A 19316-nucleotide genomic window follows, 5' to 3' on the forward strand; every position below is an offset into this window, starting at 1 on the left:
TCAGTGCTTAACCCACTTACATTATAAAGTCATGCTTGTACAGTAATAGTTACTTGAATCAAGGGACACAATTACGCATACATACACAAACAGAAACATTCAGTCTCACACTAAAAAACACATTTTAAAGCAAACATCTTTGTTATTTTTAATGCATAATCACATGTGTAGTTGTTCCATCAAGACATTCCAGAGATATAAAAATCAAAATATCAAAAAATGTGTTGTTTTTTTGTACATTTTAGATTAAAAGTAATTGAATAAATTAACAAAGATCTATACATTTAATAAAAAAAAGTCACTTTTTCCAGGCCAGGCTGGTTAAGTCTCGATTTTTCACATGCTGCGGTCTACGTAGAGTATAGGCTAGGAAATCCATGATTGAGATAAGGCTTTACTTCAAATAGGGCCGTAACAGACAGCTGCTGAGTTGACCTGTAAGGATTATATGGATGGATTAGCAGGGCTGTCTTAGGGCTCTGATATGCAGCTTGACTCCAGCTTGATGCTGGCTGGATGAAGAGGTACAGGACTGCTGTGATGCAGCTGAACACCCGAGCGCTCTTTTGCTGATTTGTAGTTGGTTCTCTCAGACTCCCCTCTGTCAGCATCCCGGTGGCCCGAGACGCGGGTCTCTATCTTCTGTATTAGGTCGGTAACATCCCCCTTGTCCATATCAACCTCTGCAGCCATGGCTTCAAGCTCCTCTGCCGCCTCACTCATGTCAAACCTCTCAATCTCAGAGTTAACTCGACATAGCTCCTCTGACGAGTATCTGTGTGAGGCCAAGGGCAAGAGTGGGCAGAAGCCTTGGAGGTGCACTTGGAGGCTGCAGTAATGGAGATAGGAACAGGGGCAGTGAGGACAGCGGTGTGGTCGCTCGCCAGTGTGGAGGCGCTTGTGGAGTTTGAGGTGGATGAACTGAGTAAAGCGAGCAGGGCAGAGCTTGCAATGGTAAGGCTTCTCACCTGAGTGTAGCCGCTGGTGGGTCTTCAAGTTACTAGTGCTGCTGAATCGCTTGTGGCACACCTATGTAAAAACACAGCAGAGGGGAATCTCTGTATGAGTCTTTATTTTGTTCTTAGTCACATAACCACAGCGATGTTTTGATGTTTTGTTGCTGACGTACAAACTTTTAGTCCACCTACATATTTATTATGAGAGTGATATAAGGCGTCTAATGCTTTCCAGCAATTTCCGACAGCTGCAGCCTTACCTTGCATTCATGGGGCTTTTCTCCTGTGTGAACCAGGTAGTGTTTCTGCAAGTGTGCCAGCTGCGTGAAGTTCTTATTGCAGGTCTGACACCTGAAGGGACGCTCCCCGCTGTGTACTCGCAGATGAACCTGAGAAGATGTTGGAGATATGACAATTTATTTGTTATCAGTCAAACTCAGGAAATCAGAGGAACTGGTTAATTCAGTTATACTATATTCCAGTCACTGTATTCAACTGGTGGTTGTCATTTTCTTTCACACTGCTTTAATGTGTTGAAGAGCAACTAACCTTAAGATTAGACAGCTGCCCAAAGACCTTTCCACAGATGTTGCATTCATATCGGATCTTTCCATTCTGCCTCATCAGAGGGTAAGACAGGGTCTTGTAGCCAATTATCTGCCCACTTTGCTTTGTCTTGCTTAGGTCCATTGCATCCTCAGCTTCACTTTGAGTGGCAGAGGTAAAATTGGAAGGGAGGCAGTTTGAGGAGGCTGCCATTCCCTCTTGCGGCGAGCATCCTCCAGGTGCGAGAGACGGCTGTGCTTCGCGGATTTTAGTGACCATAGATGAGGCGGTGGATGTGGCAGGCATAGCGAGGTCTGTGTGAACGTTGGTGGGAGGGGAGTGTTTGAAATCTCTGAGGTCGTGTGAGGGGATGCTGAGGTAGGCTCTTCTTTTGGATATGAGGTCTTTGTTGTCTCTGTGCTCACGGATTGGTGAAAGAAAGAGGTCTGGTTTGGAATCAGAAAGTGCACGTGTCAAGTCTTTGCAACCACTGGTTAAAGGCGATTGAAAATGTGCATAGTTGTGAAAGGGCGATACATGGGGTGACAAGTGAGGTTTCAGTCGATCACGGTAGAATGGATATGAATGAGGTGGAAGGCCAAGTGAGTAGTGGGGCAGTAGATAGGGGCCGTGCATTAGAGTAGAATTAGCGATATCGGGCATACAGGGATCTTGGTAAGGCTTTGCTACGGGAGGGCCTTGACTGTGCTGAAAGGCAAAGTGGACATTAGCAGGGACAGGAATGCTTAGTGCTGGCCTTTTGGCAGCTGGAGGGCTACAGGATGGCAGAGGTGGTAGAAATGCATATCTATTAGCATGCATAGATTTGGAGATAGGCTGAGGTGGGTAGACAACGCTGGGACATAAAGGAAAATCTGCTGAGACATTTGTCTCAGGCAAAAAACTGTCCAGACGTCTGATGCAGGTAGAAGGGGATTTGGAGAGGTCGTCTTGTAGGATTTCAGAGACTGTATGACCACGTTTCCTTGTTGTCTTCTTCGCTGGACTCTGTTCTGTTAGACAGATAAGCAATAGAGAAAGATCATCAGAGTCAGGAGACTCATTTCTTAACATACACTAGCTGTAACATTATCATCATTCAACTAACTGACACATGCAGCCATACAAGCACATACTGGTCTTATCAAGCACGCGTGTTGTATGTTTTCTTTCTTAATCACTATGCACGTTTGCTTTCAAAAGTACCTACGCTAGCCAAACAATTTACTTTAAACTTCAGGAGATGCACTTTTTTTTTTTATCAGATGCGACTGTTTGAATGTCCCTGACCTTTGCACTCTGTTAAAGTGGACACCAGAAATGAAACAATGGGGATCTGATCATGATACAGATAGCACAGAGAGCAAGAGTCAGTGGATACAGTGTGGTATTTGCATTAGAGGGCTGGGCAGTTGAAGGTGTATTTTCTGTCACAAGCCAGGCAGGATACACAGTGTACAGGAGACAAAAAACAACTTGTCATTTTGAAGTGACAAAAAAACTACAGCTCCCAAACAGATAGAAATGATTTTATAAATTGGATTGAAAATCTGGATTGAAATCTGCATTTCATCTAGGTAAAAAGGTACTGCTTCACTGACTTTACCACAGAATAAACAAGGGACTCAAACCGACAACAGAGAGGAAGACCAAATACAGTGGTTTGCATGTACATTTCACCTACTTTTAGACACAATTAACCCACAACCCACACAAACAGCACATCTCTTATCTTTTGTTCACTCCCAGGTTACCCTGCCCCCACTCCAGGGAGGCCAGCTCTCAGCAAACAAACAGCCAACACTGAGTGAGATATCAATCTGTCAGCAGGTCACCTTGTCAGGAAGTTCAAGTAGTCAGTAGAGAACTTCCTACCTCGCTTCCTCCTTAAGAACCAAATAAATAAAGGGAGTCGTGCCAGAGTGCCGTCAGCACCTCTAGCAGCCTCTTTTTGTGGCTGTGTTTGAATTTGTATTTTGCTGCGTGCATGTGGTCTTTCTGCTAGCATGCGCATTCCTACTGTTTGTGAATGAATGCCAAATGCTGTCTGGCTAAATGAGCCACCAGCAGCCTTCTATGTGGGAGTTTAAAAGGGAAACTGAAACATTGCTTAAAATCCTGAAATTGGTCTCATCTTACGCCAGTACTGCTGCTGCACCTGGAGACAGCTCTTCTCTGCTTTCAAGTCTCCACTATCCTCCTTTGTGTTCTGCATCAACAAAGGAGCTATGGGTGTGACGGAGTAAGTTCTTAAACACCTACACAAAGAGTGTGTCAGTCGGCTGGCGTTTTGACTGCGGGCCTTACTTAACAATGACAGAACAAACCAGATACGTCTCGATGCGTGGGCACGGTGTTAGTTTCTGTTGACTTCAGCAGCACTCGGTCCTTGCGCATTCCTAAATTGACAACACACACAAAAACACACGCACTTACCGTTTTTGTCAATAGCTAGCTGTCCCAGTGGAGGGTAGTTACAACGCTGGGCAAACTCAGAGCAGTACCACACCAGAAGCTCCTGGCCTGGCTGAAGTCGTTTGGTGGTGTAGAAAAAGATGTCCAAGCCACTCTGGCATGCAACCAGGTTCTGCTCTTCCACAGAGCATGCTGGATTGACGTAACGCATCCAGTTGCTCCGCTCTTCATTCAGCCCATCCAGAATGTGGTGTAAGCGCCCCTCTGAGAAGACCTATAGCGTGAGCAGAACAAGAGATCACAAATAATTCACTTGATTATTAGAAGTGAACCTGAAACCATGAAGTCACAGTTTCCTCGTGCCTTTATGGTAAATGCTGTAATTTCTTTCATGTTGGATAGGTGCAAGTCTTTGCAGCACACAATATGAGTTACAAAGGGAACACTCAAAAATAATTTCTCTGTATGACTGGATTGTAGTATTGGGTATACTGTTTCACCCACTCCTTACTCTCACCTGTTACATTCACGGTGAAGTTATTCACCTCCTCCCTTCCTCTGCGATTGTACAAAAGTGTTCTTTCTGTCCTGTTGCTTGAGTCATGGCTGTATTATTAACAAATTGTCAGACTGTTGCAAATTTTGGTTGGGGTTGCATGATGTCAAGGTTGCTGAGTGTATACTATAGAATTACACAGGAGCATGTGTGCAATGGAAGATGCCCTGATGCTGCTGAATATGTAACATAAACAGTTCTCAGGCTTGAAGCCACTTCCTTGCTTAGTCAGTGTGAGAGTTTGTTAGTTTGGAGAAGTGCGGACATGTGTATGGTGTATTTACTGGCAGTGATACCACTACTGTGAGAAGCGAAGACACAGGAGAACCGCTGCGTCACTGAAACCAAACAGCTGTGTGTGCTTGTGTGTGTGCATGTGTGTGTGTGTGTGTGTGTGTGTGTGTGTGTGTGTGTGTGTGTGTGTGTGTGTGTGTGTGTGTGTGAGAGAGAGAGAGAGAAAGACCTCAGACAGAAGCGCACAGAACGGGCAAACACACTGACATATATGGTGCATGCACTTTTGAAAGCTATCAAGTCAAATGGCATTTAAAAACACCAGACCATTGACAAATTTGACTCATAGATTGACAGGATGTCAGACGTTGACCACATTTGCTAACTCGTGCCACGACATAGCCAAAGCAGCATCTCCAGTCAGTCAGAGATACAGGATGTGAACAGTTCTGAAAGGCACATCGTTGAATTTAACATTTAAGTTTGCAGAGTCTCACATGAGGCTTGCTTACCCTCCAAAAGTACTTCCTGTCGGCGTCTTTCGGCAGAGTTTCGTTGGTGTAGCTCTCCCCCACCAAAGGGCCAAAACGTGTTCCCTTCGGAATGATCTCCTTAGTCATCACCCCAAGCACCTGTTAAACAAAGAGAGCACACAATCGTCAAACACCAGGTCAGTTAATAAAACTGAAGATCTGAGCAAGCAGTTAAATGCATGTTTAGTTGTTAAAACATCCTAAGATGGATGAGATTCTTTGGAATACAGCCTCCAAAGAATCTGGTCAATTCACTGAATATTTTTGTCCCCTGGAGACACTTATGTGGAAAAAAGGAAAAAGGCAATTAAGCAGGTTGTCCTTATTTTATACTACACAGGCTGAGAGGATTTTCAGAGGCTGTGACTGAATGTTTTCTCTCCTTCACATGTTAAATATTTAATAAGCCAATCGACCAAGTTATCTTTAGTTTCTCTCCCATATTAAAATTTCACTACTAGTCTTGTTCTGCTACTACCAGGTGTGAAACTCAGTCCTCTGTCTCAGTCCTCCAGGGTGGGGAAGAGTGGATAAGGTGTCATGGTCACACCCCAACCAGCACCTTGAGCTCCATGTTCAAAAAGCAAAAGCCCTAAAGCGATGGTAGTGTATTTCTCTTTCATCTTTACACTGTAGACTCAGTGCTACAGTTTTGTCGTTAGTTTATCAAGATATTTTTGTCCTTGCATTCAATGGCTTTGTCTAAAGGCATCATCTGACTTGCCCTTGTGTCACAGATTACTGTCATGTATCCTGTTCTTTAGCGTCAACCAGACATTTCTTATAAGAAGGTCAAAGTGGTAAATGCAGGTATTTTACTGCAGATGTCAGGGATACTTCCTCTGATCTCCCTTCACTACACTTTTTGTAGAGGAAATTTAGTGTTTCCTTTTCATGACTAGTTCTTTGCGGTTAACCTTTTATCATGCATTTACCACACTATATGATTGTCAGTTCCTTATCCACTCACTTATTTATAGATGAGAGGATGGAAATAATTCTCCATGCTAGATGACACATATTTTACCTGGAAGAACATTTAGGGTATTATGTATATTATGGGCTTTTGCCTAATGGTGTAATTTTCTGCTGGAACAAAGGGATGGGAATCTAAGATAACTACTAGTCATAGAGCCCTCAGGCTGAGTGCCCAGAGGCTTGGCTATTGTGTCTGTGTTTGCTTCAACATACACATAGCAGAGAGGAAAAGCTCAAATTAGACAACAATATGTCAAGTACTTCCCACTGGAGGATAGATGAGAGGATGGAAGGATGTTGGAGTGACGCAAAGAATCGTCATTTACTAAAAACATGCAGAGCTACTGAGCATCACATAGCTGCTTTGATATATTTGGACTGGGACTATTTGTCTTCATAAATGTCTTGTCTGTTTTTAAAAGAACAAACACGGAAGGCCTTGTGTACCTCTGCTGAGTCGTGGCAGCGTTTCAGGGCCAGGTTCCTGGGCAATGATCTCTCGGCTCGTGTCTTGCAATTGTTTTCGGACTCGCCTTCCAGAGGATGGTCCTTCACGATGTAAGTGCAGTTCTCCTCAAAGTCTGCCTCGCTCCATGATGTCATATCAACATCGTGTTTTCCTGGCATCGCTGCAGTGGCACCCACAGTTTGAGCTGACTTCTCTGAGGTTAACATGATTGAGGTACATGAAGAGGCGGCCTATGGAAAATAAAGAAAAATGCTCTTAAATCCCTATGATTCTGTATCTGATTTTATTATTAAAAGCTATTTTGGTTATACAGGGTGGAAGGCAGACCTTTCTTTCATAAAAACAGCAGATGCAGAATCGAGTTGAGTTTTGAATGAATCTAAAAGTAGGTCCCAAATTGTGAAGTGTGATATAGAGAAGGAGGCAGTGGGATGTTTGTGATGCTGTAGAAGTAGAGAAACTAACTTTCCCGTCTACTGCCAACACCGGACAAACAAACTTCAAAGTGGAACCTTCAAGTTTGCTGTCCCATTGGCCCCCCTCTGTCCTTTACATCCTGTGACTCAGAATACAACCCCGGGGCTATAACAGAGGTTCCTGTGCACGTCAGCCCCGAAGCAGGACCACTTTCACAAGGAAACCCACACTACCAGGGAATCAACCAGACTTCCTCCGAACTGACTGAGACTTGGCTGTCGGCCAGGTCTTAACCCTCTATAGTGACTATTTACCGTATTAAAAAGCCACAGAAGGGCTGCTAGAGTGAGATATGCCTGATTTCAGTCCACAAAAACCCCATAATATGAAGACACATGTAAAAAAACAAAAACAAAAAAAACACCAATTGATCAAAAGCAGTACGTCTGCTCATTGACTGCCAGCCCCGAAGTGGCTCCCTATCCTAAACAACTGCTCTTAATTGTCGAAACAAAGAAAAGAAGTGCCACTCTACTCTCCATTTCCTTTTCTTTCTGTCCCTTATTTTCACTCTTTCCCTTCTCACGACATTGCGATTGTCAGGCAACTCAGCTGCGACAAAAGATACGGCTCCCAGACTGAAATAAAGAAGAGTGAAAAAGCGGATGGCAGGCTCGTGATTAAAAGGCAACGCTCAGATGTGTTGTCTGAGAACTTCTTCCTTTGTAGACTCATCAGTTTGCCTCTGAGATAGTGGTAGATAAGCCTGGTTCTTGCTAATATATGGTAAACACTCATGTGACTTATGTTCCTTACTGATGAGAGATAAAAAGGCAAGTCAAAACTTCACTCCTGAGGGAATGACTGCAAGGAATAGAAATTCTAAATTCTCCACATTTATGTATAAATAAATCTAGTCAGTAAGCCGCGATAGAAAGCCCACCGCTCATCTTTTTGTTGTAGTAGTGGTAGAAACTGTAGTCAGTGGCATATATGCTGCAATAACAAAAGAATGTCAACGTATTCTCAAATGCAAATAAAAGTTCAAAGAGATGAGATTTATATATGATGTTACACCTTATTTTTTTTTCTCTGAAGTGTCACCACAGCTGACTCGGAATGACTGTCACAAGTGTGACAGCTCACTCCGAAACCATTGAACCAAGTGACACAGCAGAAAATATATTCTGAAAAATCAAGACATGAGTCAAGAGCACACAGCTGTGGCTCGGGGGCGACATGTAACGGGCTGACTCTAGAAAGCACACTTTGAGATTGCTCTTCGTGGGAGAGTGTCGTAATGCAGAAAAGAAAAGTCGAGCCAAAAATGTCTAACCCTTCTTAAACAAATATAGAACAATCGAAATTATTCCTGTAAAAATTAAGAAGATGATCTGAGACAGATGTTGCAGACTTACTTTAAAGCCTTGTGAGGAGCCACACATAGGTCAGGCTGTCTGTGCCCTTCTTGAGCTTGAGTGTCTAGAAGCAACCAGTGGCTGATCTCTGTCTCTTGTCTTCTCTTCCTCTCTCTCTCTCTCTCTGAGCAGACCTCAGTATACTGACTACGCAACTGAGCAGTCAGTGTATGTGAGTCTTGCTCACATACACCGTGTGTATGTGTTTGACAGTGTAAGAGAGAGAGAGAGATACACTCCCTTTCCTCTCATGCTCCCTCCCCCTCTGTCCCCTTTGCCCCATGACTCCTCCTTGGAGCGTGTTTGTGTGTGTGCATGTGCATGTGTGTGTGTGTGTCACACTCTTGCCCCGAGGCAAGAGGCTTTCTCCAGGGAGGCTGTCACACAGCTATGTCCGGATCAAACAAATGCATCTTCATTTTCGGTCTGTTGTGGATTGGAAGACGGCATACCTGTGTTATGTTAGAAAGTCAAGGACGCGGAGCAGAGGAAATTAGATCATTTATTTGTAAATTGTAGGTTTAAAATGAGTCAGATTAGTCGTAATTCACGTAATTGTGTAATAAGGATATCTTACACGAAGAATGTTAACAGCAACATAGAGATTTAACAATCTGTAAAACTTCATCGTCTGTAATAGTCTTTTAAACGAAGCAATTGTTCTGTAGGTTCTGTAGCTAAATAAGATCATCAGTTAAAAAAACATACACAATAAATGCACCAAGGTGATTTTTATTGCATACCAAGAAATTAAAAATCACCAAATAAACAGCTGTAAGTAGAAATATATCTGCTTTGCTTGGTTGACTCATTCATATTGATACTTGATGCTTCAGAGCTTTAGATACACAAACCCATGAGATTAATCAAAATTCTTGTTATGGTATTATGTCACTGTAATACTAAGAATGATGAAATAGGTACTTCTAATGAGAATCCTGAAAACAAATACACAACGACAGTTTCTGGGTTATATTGTGCATGCACACCTTATTTGAAATTAAAATGCAAGCTGGTGCAACAAGAAGCAGTGTCACACCTTAGAAATCTTTATAAGCTGTGATAAAGACAAACAAATAAATGGAAAACTCTTGAGGGTGTGTTCTGGTGCATGTAGATTTGTAATCAGCCACTACACACTACTTCACTGGGGGGGAGGTCCAGAATTTGTTAATGCCCAGGTAAGATTGAGATCTACAGCCCTGTTTTCACCTCCACCCCCGCTCCCTCCTCTTCTTGACTTCTCTCCAAACGCAACATTTGATTTGGCCGGCTTCCAGCCAGCTCAGGAACTGTCAGAATTTTCTTTCTCGTCACCCACGCGCTAGACACGCTCCACGCTCTGAACGGCCACGCCGTACACCTATCTGTAAACTTAATTCCACACGGTACATTAAACATCTACACTGGTCACATTCACTTTCAATTTGGGGAGGTTCATAATGCACTTGCATATGTCAAGTGGATTCTGGCGCTTGTAGACTCTTCTTTGTTTTTGTGGTGTTTTGTCCTTTTCATGCTTCCTGCCCACTCACCACACCTGACCAAGCTACTAATTAGGACTGCTGACATGAGCCACCATGTAATTTAAAATCCACTTCTGTCTCTCACTCTTTCGTTCTCTTTCTTTGCCTTCAGTCATCTCATTCATCACCTTCTATTCAGCTCTCCTCTCCTCCACCTCCTCCTCTTCCTCTCTAATGCCTCTTTATCTGGACCTTCTCTACACTATGTCTATTACTCATAGGTATGTGTGAGTAATTCTCATAATGACAGCATGGACTTCTAGTCTGAGTTGTGTACAGGCCCTGGAGAAAAACTTACACGTACGTGTGGAGGTTTTTGAGTATGGGTGTACATATGCCCGTGTAGCTGGTTATAACTTGGTTTAGATCATCTGATAATTGAGATGGCATTCTTAGAATGAAGTCAGTGAGCAGGAAGTGTAATGAAATGTAAGCTGCATACAAGTAGACTAACAATAACAAGATCACTGACTGACTTTAACCGGTTTAGGATGTGCTGTAGGAAGTGAAAGTAGACACGTCATGTACCCAAAGCAGGGCAATGAGTATTTTGCTAAAGAACAGCCACCCTTAGATTTACAGTATCACAATAAACGCTGAGCAGACTGGGATTAAATGTGCTTTCAGGCAGAAAGTGAAGCAAATGTTTTACTTTCATCATTTGCATGAATTTGGCTTTGCCAAACAGAAGTCAGTGTGCCAACTGTACAGGCATTAGCTCTTAGCTAGCTCGCAATGAGCAGCAGGTTTCAATTTGCACCCTCCAGGGAAAACGTGGATCGTTCTGCCTTTGCATTGCCCTTACATGAAATAGCACCAGCTCTAAATTTTGCTTTGCACATTAGATACATTCAGCTTTTTGTGCTGAAAGGGTTAATTCAACCAAAATAGACCACAGCATCTACCCATTTTTTCACATTTTGAGAATTTTTCTCTTTAATCATCGAATTGATTAAATCTCCTGCGGTACATGTAAAAACTATTTTATAATTATAAACCTGCTTTAACACAAGCCAAGAATACCTGTGGGGGAAGGCTCCATTAATGGCATGGGTTGCTCTATAATTTCCATGCCCGAATCTGCAACCTGCCTTGGGTTATGTCTCGCAGGAGAACCAAAGGTGACCACTCCTTCCTTGTCACCTCCCGCAAGAATGAGGACAATGCACTTTGGCAGAGATGGCTAAGACTAAGCCCATTTTATAACCCATTACCCCTCAATTGTTCAACAGAGCCTCCACCTCTGGCTTTTTTTCTGAAGTTTTACGGCTGACTCAAGGAGAAATATTTAGAATTTTATCACAGCTATCTTGCTGTCACTGTCCCCTACTCTGACCTATGTCACCCTGCCTTACTGTGGTGTTATCAGCCTGTCAGCCATGACAGCCTCCCCATCCATTTCATGTTACTTTAAGTGATTTCCTTTACCTCGAAATACCCTATACTCTCGACAGCTTGTGGTTGAGGAAACATTTACTCTCATGTGCATTTCATCCGGTCTTTGACAGTTGATTGAGACAAGATAAGCTACATCTACATGGCAGTGGTAGCAATGTGAACACAATGAATGATTTGGGTTTATTTTATTAAATTAGAAATACACTGATGCACGCCGTCTTTCTCCATCTTTTTTTCTGTCCTCTGATCCATTTCATGTGTTAATCTGAAAAAAACAAAACAAAACCCGACAGCGCTGAACCACAGCCACCACCCACCCAGTCCAGCCATCTCCCTTCAATTGCTGGATGATCTCCTGTTGACAGGCCAAGGGTTATTATCGTGGTTTCAGGGCCAGGAATGCTACTGCGCTTCACAACAGATGTCTTTTCAGATCCTGACAAAGCCACCCACAGAGATGAGGAGAACAGGAAGAAAAAAAAATTATCACTGTACCCAGCTGACCCACAAAAGGTGTTCTTAACAAAAAAAACTTCATTCAATACTAACAATCCAGAACACCTCTTTCTTTTTTTTTAATGTTACTCAGGCTGGATAGTAGAAATTATAGGTGTCTGTATGTTCTTAAGCTAACTGGCATCAGAATGTCATGCCAGTCTTGTCATGCATATAGCAATCCTTAGTTCTCTGTAAAAACAATTTTTTTGGGTTTTAAAAAATTCGATTCACAGTTTATTTTACTGCACAAGCTTCCATACAGCATCACATGAGTTTACAGTAACCTGATGGTTGATAATGGAAACTAACATGCTGCTCTGAGAACCAAAGCATTGTGGTTGACCCCTCAAAGTTCTTCCTGAGTATTTTGTCTGAAATGAGGTGTACTTTTTCTCACTCTTTAGTTGTATCATGCCTCTTTATCACCATTACTAATACTTAGGAAACGGTTTGACTCTCTTTAAGGTCCGACTATTACTCTAAAATAGCCACAGCATTTGTTCTGATCTAAAAAAAAAAAAGAAAGAAAGAAAGAAAGAAGAAGCAGTTGCTGCATTAAATTTCACTTGAAGCATTGAGTGGGAAAACAAGGGGGGGGGGGGGGGGGGTGCTTACAGACACTGACATCTTTAGACAGACAGTTGTACAAGCAAGGAAGTGTCAGACCCCCAGGAGCCACACCTGCCTGTATCAAAAGCCTTTACACATTGTTTTGTCTTCCTCTTGATTACTAAGCCAGACTGTAATAATGACCAACAGAGGGGCCTGTCATCCGGGAAGGATGCACACAAACTATTACACATACTCACTCACGCAAACACACACACTCTCTTTTTCAACCTATCTGCCCAACCCCAAAGAAAATGGTATGTAGTCAGAATCTCTTAAATATACACAGTAGTGTTATAAAGTCATGTGAAAAACAGTTTCCACAGGACAGTTTTCACAATCCTCTGAAAAACTTAGTGCGCACCAAGATTCTTTTAGCAAATCACCTTTAGAAGCTATAACTTGAAGTCATCATTTACTGTATGACTGTCAGTACAACATTCTCTCACATCGCTGGGGAGGAATTTTAGCCCGCTCTTCTTTACAACATTACATCAATTCATTGAGGTTTGCATTTGTTTATGCACAGCTCTCACCACAGCATTTCATTGAGGTGTAGGTCTGGACTTTGACCAAGCCATTGCAACACCTAGGTTTTTCTCATTTTCAGCCACTGTCTTGTAGGTTTGCCACTGTCACTGTCGGACAGATGGCCTCACATTTGACTCTAGAATTTGGCATACAGAGGGGTTCATGACAGTAAGGTTCCCATGTCCTGTGAATCCTTAATAAGCCAAATCCTCAACCCTTCATCACTGTGCTTCACATTTTATAAGAGATGTTTGCGCTGATATCCTGTGTTTGGTTTGGTTTCCACCAATGGTCAAACATATCTACTTTGGTCTGTTCGGGACATTTTTTCAGAATTGGTTTGTACATATGCAACTTTACAAACATGCTCCAACTTTCACATTTAGCTTGCTAACCGAGGCCTAAAGAGTCTGAAATGTGGCTCTTGGGTTTTTTGGGACATCCACTCCTGGGAAGATTGTAGGATTTTACACCTGAATTCTCCAAACCAACAAACTACCAAAATGTATGCTTTTATAGAGATGCTAACTCTTTTTCATCTTAAAAAAAACACTTCCATTTAAATTTGCAGCAACTGCACGCTATTTACCCTTTTGATTCCTATGGAAGCAGATGGTGTGTACTAAGATTTTCACAGGACCCTAGAGAATCCCGTAAAAACTCTCTTTTTGACATGTCTGTATGTGTGTTTGTGTATATATATCTGTTTGTCTTTGTCTATATCTATCATATTTTTTGTCTCTAAGGAGCAGCCTCCTCATATTTTTGGATGGCTCTTGAATAAGTAGCCATCCATGAGGCCAACCTGATCCATGCAGTCATTTTTTAGCCACTTGTAGAATTTCCCCTCACCATTTCTCTCTCATACACCCACACACATACACGCTTAACTTCCTTTTATATCTTAAACAAAGATCCACAGGAAGCCCAACTGTGACCCCTGAGCTGATGCAATATGCTTAGCTGTATGCGTATTCATGCTTACCCCTTGCTTACTTTGTAAGTGCCCTCTTCAGTGAGTGCAATCAGTTCCTTACACAGGAAATAATAATCCTTTGAATCTCACCTTGACAATTCTTTAATTATTAGCAGTGCTGACCAAAATACACTTCTTGTGTGTGATGGTTTTTAAAACAAAGTATCAAAATAAAATACCTTCACCAAAGCAGCACTGCTCTATGAATCACAAAAAAAATGAGTTTGCAGGCACTTGATGAGCGCTTAAATCGTTTAAATACAGCAAATGGGTATCTTGAAGTTACTTGAAAACACTGATAACTGTCAATACAAGGAGTGTTAAAATAAGACATAAATGAGTTAATCGAAACAAACCCTAAATATTAACAATATTAGTGAAAAACCAGTTTAAATACAGTGTTATAATCTTTTATCTTCAGCTAGCTAGCTATAGTTGTATCATTAGGCTAATATAAACTGTATTAATCAAGGTAATGTGCAGGATGAGGGTTAAATTGTTAGCAAAATTTAAAAAAAATCAATACCACATGATGACAAATGCTGTAATAATATAGGAAGAAGATCAAATAAAAGAAAAAAATAAAACTAAAAAGACTGCTTTGTTTAAGGGGATGGGGGAATGTAAGCAGTGGAGCTTTGTCTGATGCAATAGCGTCTCCAACCTGCAAACAGCTACTTTATCGCTTAACAATTAGGTAACTGATGTTTTTTAAGGTCTAGATAAGACGGTGAAGTGAAGTTATCATCTAAGCTAGAAAACTTGGCTAGCAAACGGTATCCGTGCATAACAAATATACACATATCTGCGCATTAGTTCCAAGTAACATAGCAAAGAAAAAAATACCTACCAAGATGGAGCACATGTTCTGTGGTTTTTGGTTCCTGTTAAACCACATTTATTTTATTCGTTTTCTTTTTTTTTCCACTTTGCAATTGTATCTGTTTCACTTCCTGCTGTCTTGGCCAGGTTTTTCCACTTCTTCTGCTCTTCTTGTAGCCAGCCCCAAGTGGCCATTTGAGGAACTGCAGAATCTATTGCTTAAGCGCTAGCTTTATTTTTTTAGCCTCACAGTTAGCTCAGATTAGCATAAAGAATGAAACAGAGGAAGTAGAGTGCAGAGGCTCTATCAACTTCCCCCAAAACAAAACAAAACAAAACAAAACAAAACAAAAACAATATGCTAGGTCTTCTCTTGACTCAAACAAGAAACACTACATGTACAGGCTTGTACTTTATAGTATTTTTCCCTTTGTGCTAGGACCACAGTTTTTCTCATGCAAAGCTATCTGTGTAAGTTTGTACAACTTCACTTTCAATGAGCAAACAAGAGAGTGATACTGAGAAATACAAAAAACAAAAACTTTTTTTGGCACTGATGAACTCTGTGCTAATGAGAGTGCTGCTATTATTGTAACGTCCTGTTTGAGCAAGTGAGCACAAATGGTGTGATTTCTTTTTTTTGTCACAAAAAGAGGAAGCTTACAGTTATTCAGTGACAACACCAGTGACATCATCGGGTGCCAGCATGTCTGTCGGCACATCTGAGTATGTGCGACTACTTAGAAACCAGTGCAAAGACACATGCACACACACACGCACGCACTTCAGACCAGTCAGACAGCGCTGTCTTCCACCTGTCTCCAGCGTTGCCCGTCCCGGTCATTAAAAGGGTCCCAGAGCCCCACTCTAAGTGCACATGTCAACTGCAAAATTACAGGGCACGCACAAACACATATTTGTTTTGTATTTTGAAAGGGTAATATCTGTCTGCACGCAAGCAATACGTTCATTTTCCTCCTGATAGCTCCTCCTCTTCTCTTTGTGACAAACCCAGAAAACAAAGCAGGTAAGGTTCAAAGACAAAACAAAGGAAAGGAGATAAAGACAGGAGACAGGTCGAGCTGATGGACATATGACATAGGGAAACTTATCATTTCCCTAATGATTCTCTGGTTACTGTGGACTTTACCACAGTGATTACAAACCACTTCTTTAACTGAGGTCGAAGTATCATGATATCTCAGTTTTGTTCTACCACTTAGCTCCCCTTTTTTCTAACTAATAAAGACCACAAAGCCACTGCAGATATCTGTGATGAAAGCATCGCTGCTTGAAAACATGAGTGCCAGACATTGGCAAGACTTGATTCAGTGTAACGGGAAGAAGTGCACAGACAAGTTTGACCGGGAGGAAAGACGGAGCATAAAGGAAAACAAATTGCTTCAACTGAAAGATGAAGATCTATTTTCAGACAGTGACATCATCGTTTCTTTTTGCTGGCATTACTTCTGGGTGCGTGAATACGACAAGGAGTACAAACAAGCAATCAAAGACCCTTGGCACCTGAAAGTTGTGTTGTTTTAAAACTGCCCTTTTATTCTCAGCTCTTTCACCACGTTGCCTTTGGGTAACCTGAGTGCTCTCTTTCCCTTTTCAGCATGATCGGTACAAACAATGGCAAACGTCTTTTCTCCTCGGGGTGATTGACTTGGTCTTATTGCGGTTCTTATTTTATGCTTTTCTGCTGAATGAAATCTTGGCTGTATGTCTGAATAGATGCTGACAGGACCTTATTAGCTGCGGTATCCCGAAATACACAGACGTGAGATCACTAGTGGACAACATTGAGCTTGTTGTCACAGCTCAAACCCAAATTTATAATGGCTGTTTTGTCACTTGTCAACATACGGCATGAGTCACGGCATCTTGCCTTAGCCTGAGAGTCAATGAAAATGGCACAGTAGCACGTTTGAACACCATGACAAAGGCATTTAGCATTTCCTATAATTTTTGCACTGGTCGCATCCTTCTTCCACGTGTGCTGTAATTTCCCTCGGCTGGATACTCAATAACATCCTGTTGTCTGAGGATATCTGAGGGGACAGAGTTTACTGACCCCACCACCACCGCATCATCACACACTGTTATCCCAGCCCTGGCTAATGACAGCCAGCCAGGAAGCTGTCCCCTGTGATCTCTGTGTTTAAAAGCATCCTTATTATTACCTGGGTATTGTTTTGTTGTGTGTGGATCCCTTTGGACTACTGTTATTAAATCGAATTACTGGGACTCGACTGTGACACTAAGAATCTTCGGGAAACACTTCATAAAAGGAAAATGCACAGTGACAGCATCTGAGATGAAAAATAAAAAAATGTCACAGCTAACTGCACTGACTAGATTACATGAAAACTAGTCTCCCTGTCCCAAGATAAAACATTACATCAGCAATGTATTTGTTCCCTAGATTTATAGCGTACATAATATTTAGTAATGCAATCTGCACTATTCTCTTGCACAATGTTGATCTTACTTTTACTCTTTAATTTAAACCAATTTCTATTTTTTAGTGACTTTTGCATATATACATTTTTACACTGTCTCACAGCATAAGGCCTTCACTATGCGCTTTGTTGCATTTTTACTTACTTATTTTAACTATGCTGTTTATTTATTGTAGACTGTACTATTTTTATTCATTATCCTGCTGCTGTAGCATGATAATTTCCCTTATGGCATCAATACGGTATCAATCTATCTGTAGATGCTGAAGAAAAGCTTAAAGACAGAGCTGAAGAAGAGATCTACTTACTTACATAGCTCTTATAATGACTAATCGATGTACAGATTTCACAATCCGTACATCACTTAGATCTGTTTAGCACAGTTCATCTTGGTACATTAAACTGGTTTTTCCAGTCAGGTGCTGATATCAGTGCCATCTCTTCTCCTTAGATGGGCATCATCGGCAGCTTTCTTTATGCTTTACTGATTTGTTCGTTTTCTTTTTGGTTTGCGTTTTAGTCAAGCGTAAACCAAAAAGAGCTTCACACATGCAATGAAATGCAGTGCATCACAGGAGCCAGCCTGAATGGAGGTTTTTTGAATGAGATAACTTTGTGGTAACCCTACACGGTGACACAACAGGTGGTCATCCTTCTTAAACTGCTGCGACAGAGACAGGTGCTTCCGACAATGAGGGGTAGAGTGGGGGTGGGTGGGTTGCGTGGATCTCCGGAGAGGCTTTGGACAATGGTGGAAAATGGGCATAGGGGGGTAATTCATGCATGGGCAGCTCCTGGCCCATCCCAGCTCTATGTCAAATATACAAGTGCATGAACCCAACTACTCTATGAGCATAAAATAGTCCGCATTGCAAGGCAAACACAAACATGCTCATTCAAACTGTCAAGTGTTTTTTTTTCTCCTCAGTTTGTCAGGGAAACAGAGGCGTCAGAGGACAATGGCCTGACAATCGGCAAACAGGAAGAGATCCCCTTTGCACAGAAGGGTATTCCTGAGTCCAGCTTAAAAAGGGAAGAGGGCTGGAGGTGAGAGGGGCTGTGGGGGTGGGTGAGCGCAGCGACAGCACTTTGACCTCAAAACACCACCACAAACATTTCCGACCTAAAAAAAAATCCATCTAAAGAGATCATATCTATCCGCCCAGGAACAATGCAACAACCCGAACACAGCAATGACACAACCTGAAATATATCCCGCTCGCAACTACATTTTCTTAACAGAGGAAAAGACAACACAGGTGAAACACTTCTTGCTTTTCCGTCACCTGCACTGAGCTTCTCTCATGCTTCACTTTCATTGTAAATTCACCCATGAAAAGATCTCACTGATTAAGAATCTTTTACAGTCTGAACTTTTCAAAGCATTCCACCCGGTTTGACCATGTGACAGCCGGGAAATGCTTTAAGCCTAGTCTAAAAGTAAAAACACTTTCCAATCTCCCTGCAGACATCTGCCCGTCTGATCGCCAGCGGTATCCCAACAATGTGTTTCCTTTTTGATGCAAACGCAACTGCGTAATTAAAGCTGTCACAAGCCTCTTATCTGCATACCTCACGAATGACATGAAGTCAAAATGTTGCGTCACAGATAAATAAACTTATATAAAACAAGTCAGATTTCTTCTTAAAACTACTGTTTAAAATACAGAATACTGCTGGAAATACATTTAATTCCATTTAAAAATACACATAATAAGCCAAATAAAACTAAAGCCCATCAGTTCTCTAAGAAACACACTGTATCTTATAATTAATCACTTAGTTCCGCTCATTTCCTCAAGCTATGAGCTGCCTCGGTGAGCCTTATCCTGCGCTATCAGTCATTGTGTAAGAGTAGGTGCCAGAGATAATAATGGTCAAATCAGCGCTGATTGATTAAGCAAGAAGTGGAAGGAAGGGAGGGGACGATGATGAGCAGGAAGCAAAAAGAGTGAAGAGTTGACCGTTC

The 19316-nt window shown here is 41.8% G+C and overlaps 1 protein-coding gene across 1 annotated transcript; it reads right to left on the reverse strand.

Annotated features, from left to right (window-relative positions):
* Positions 1–278: 278 nt before the first annotated feature.
* On the reverse strand, positions 279–8568 carry prdm1c (PR domain containing 1c, with ZNF domain). Its single transcript, XM_063495657.1, has 7 exons — positions 8523–8568; positions 6666–6917; positions 5220–5339; positions 3939–4191; positions 1506–2515; positions 1217–1345; positions 279–1029 (listed from the first exon to the last, which is right to left on the reverse strand). Exons 1-7 carry the CDS (start codon positions 8547–8549, stop codon positions 472–474), a joined length of 2349 nt encoding a protein of 782 aa, XP_063351727.1. The 5' UTR covers positions 8550–8568; the 3' UTR covers positions 279–471.
* Between the last annotated feature and the right edge of the window lie 10748 nt (positions 8569–19316).

The sequence above is a fragment of the Pelmatolapia mariae genome, linkage group LG15 (assembly GCF_036321145.2).
Source record: "Pelmatolapia mariae isolate MD_Pm_ZW linkage group LG15, Pm_UMD_F_2, whole genome shotgun sequence".
In the NCBI taxonomy this organism is placed as follows: domain Eukaryota; kingdom Metazoa; phylum Chordata; class Actinopteri; order Cichliformes; family Cichlidae; genus Pelmatolapia; species Pelmatolapia mariae.

Excerpts from the sequence above, each read along its gene's own strand:
- prdm1c (XM_063495657.1), bottom strand. The coding sequence starts at position 8,549 with ATGTGTGGCTCCTCACAAGGCTTTAAA. Across the intron at positions 5,340-6,665 it reads GCTGCCACGACTCAGCAGAG|GTGCTTGGGGTGATGACTAA; the intron begins GTACACAAGGCC and ends TTTGTTTAACAG. Across the intron at positions 2,516-3,938 it reads GCTAGCTATTGACAAAAACG|AACAGAGTCCAGCGAAGAAG; the intron begins GTAAGTGCGTGT and ends TCTGTCTAACAG.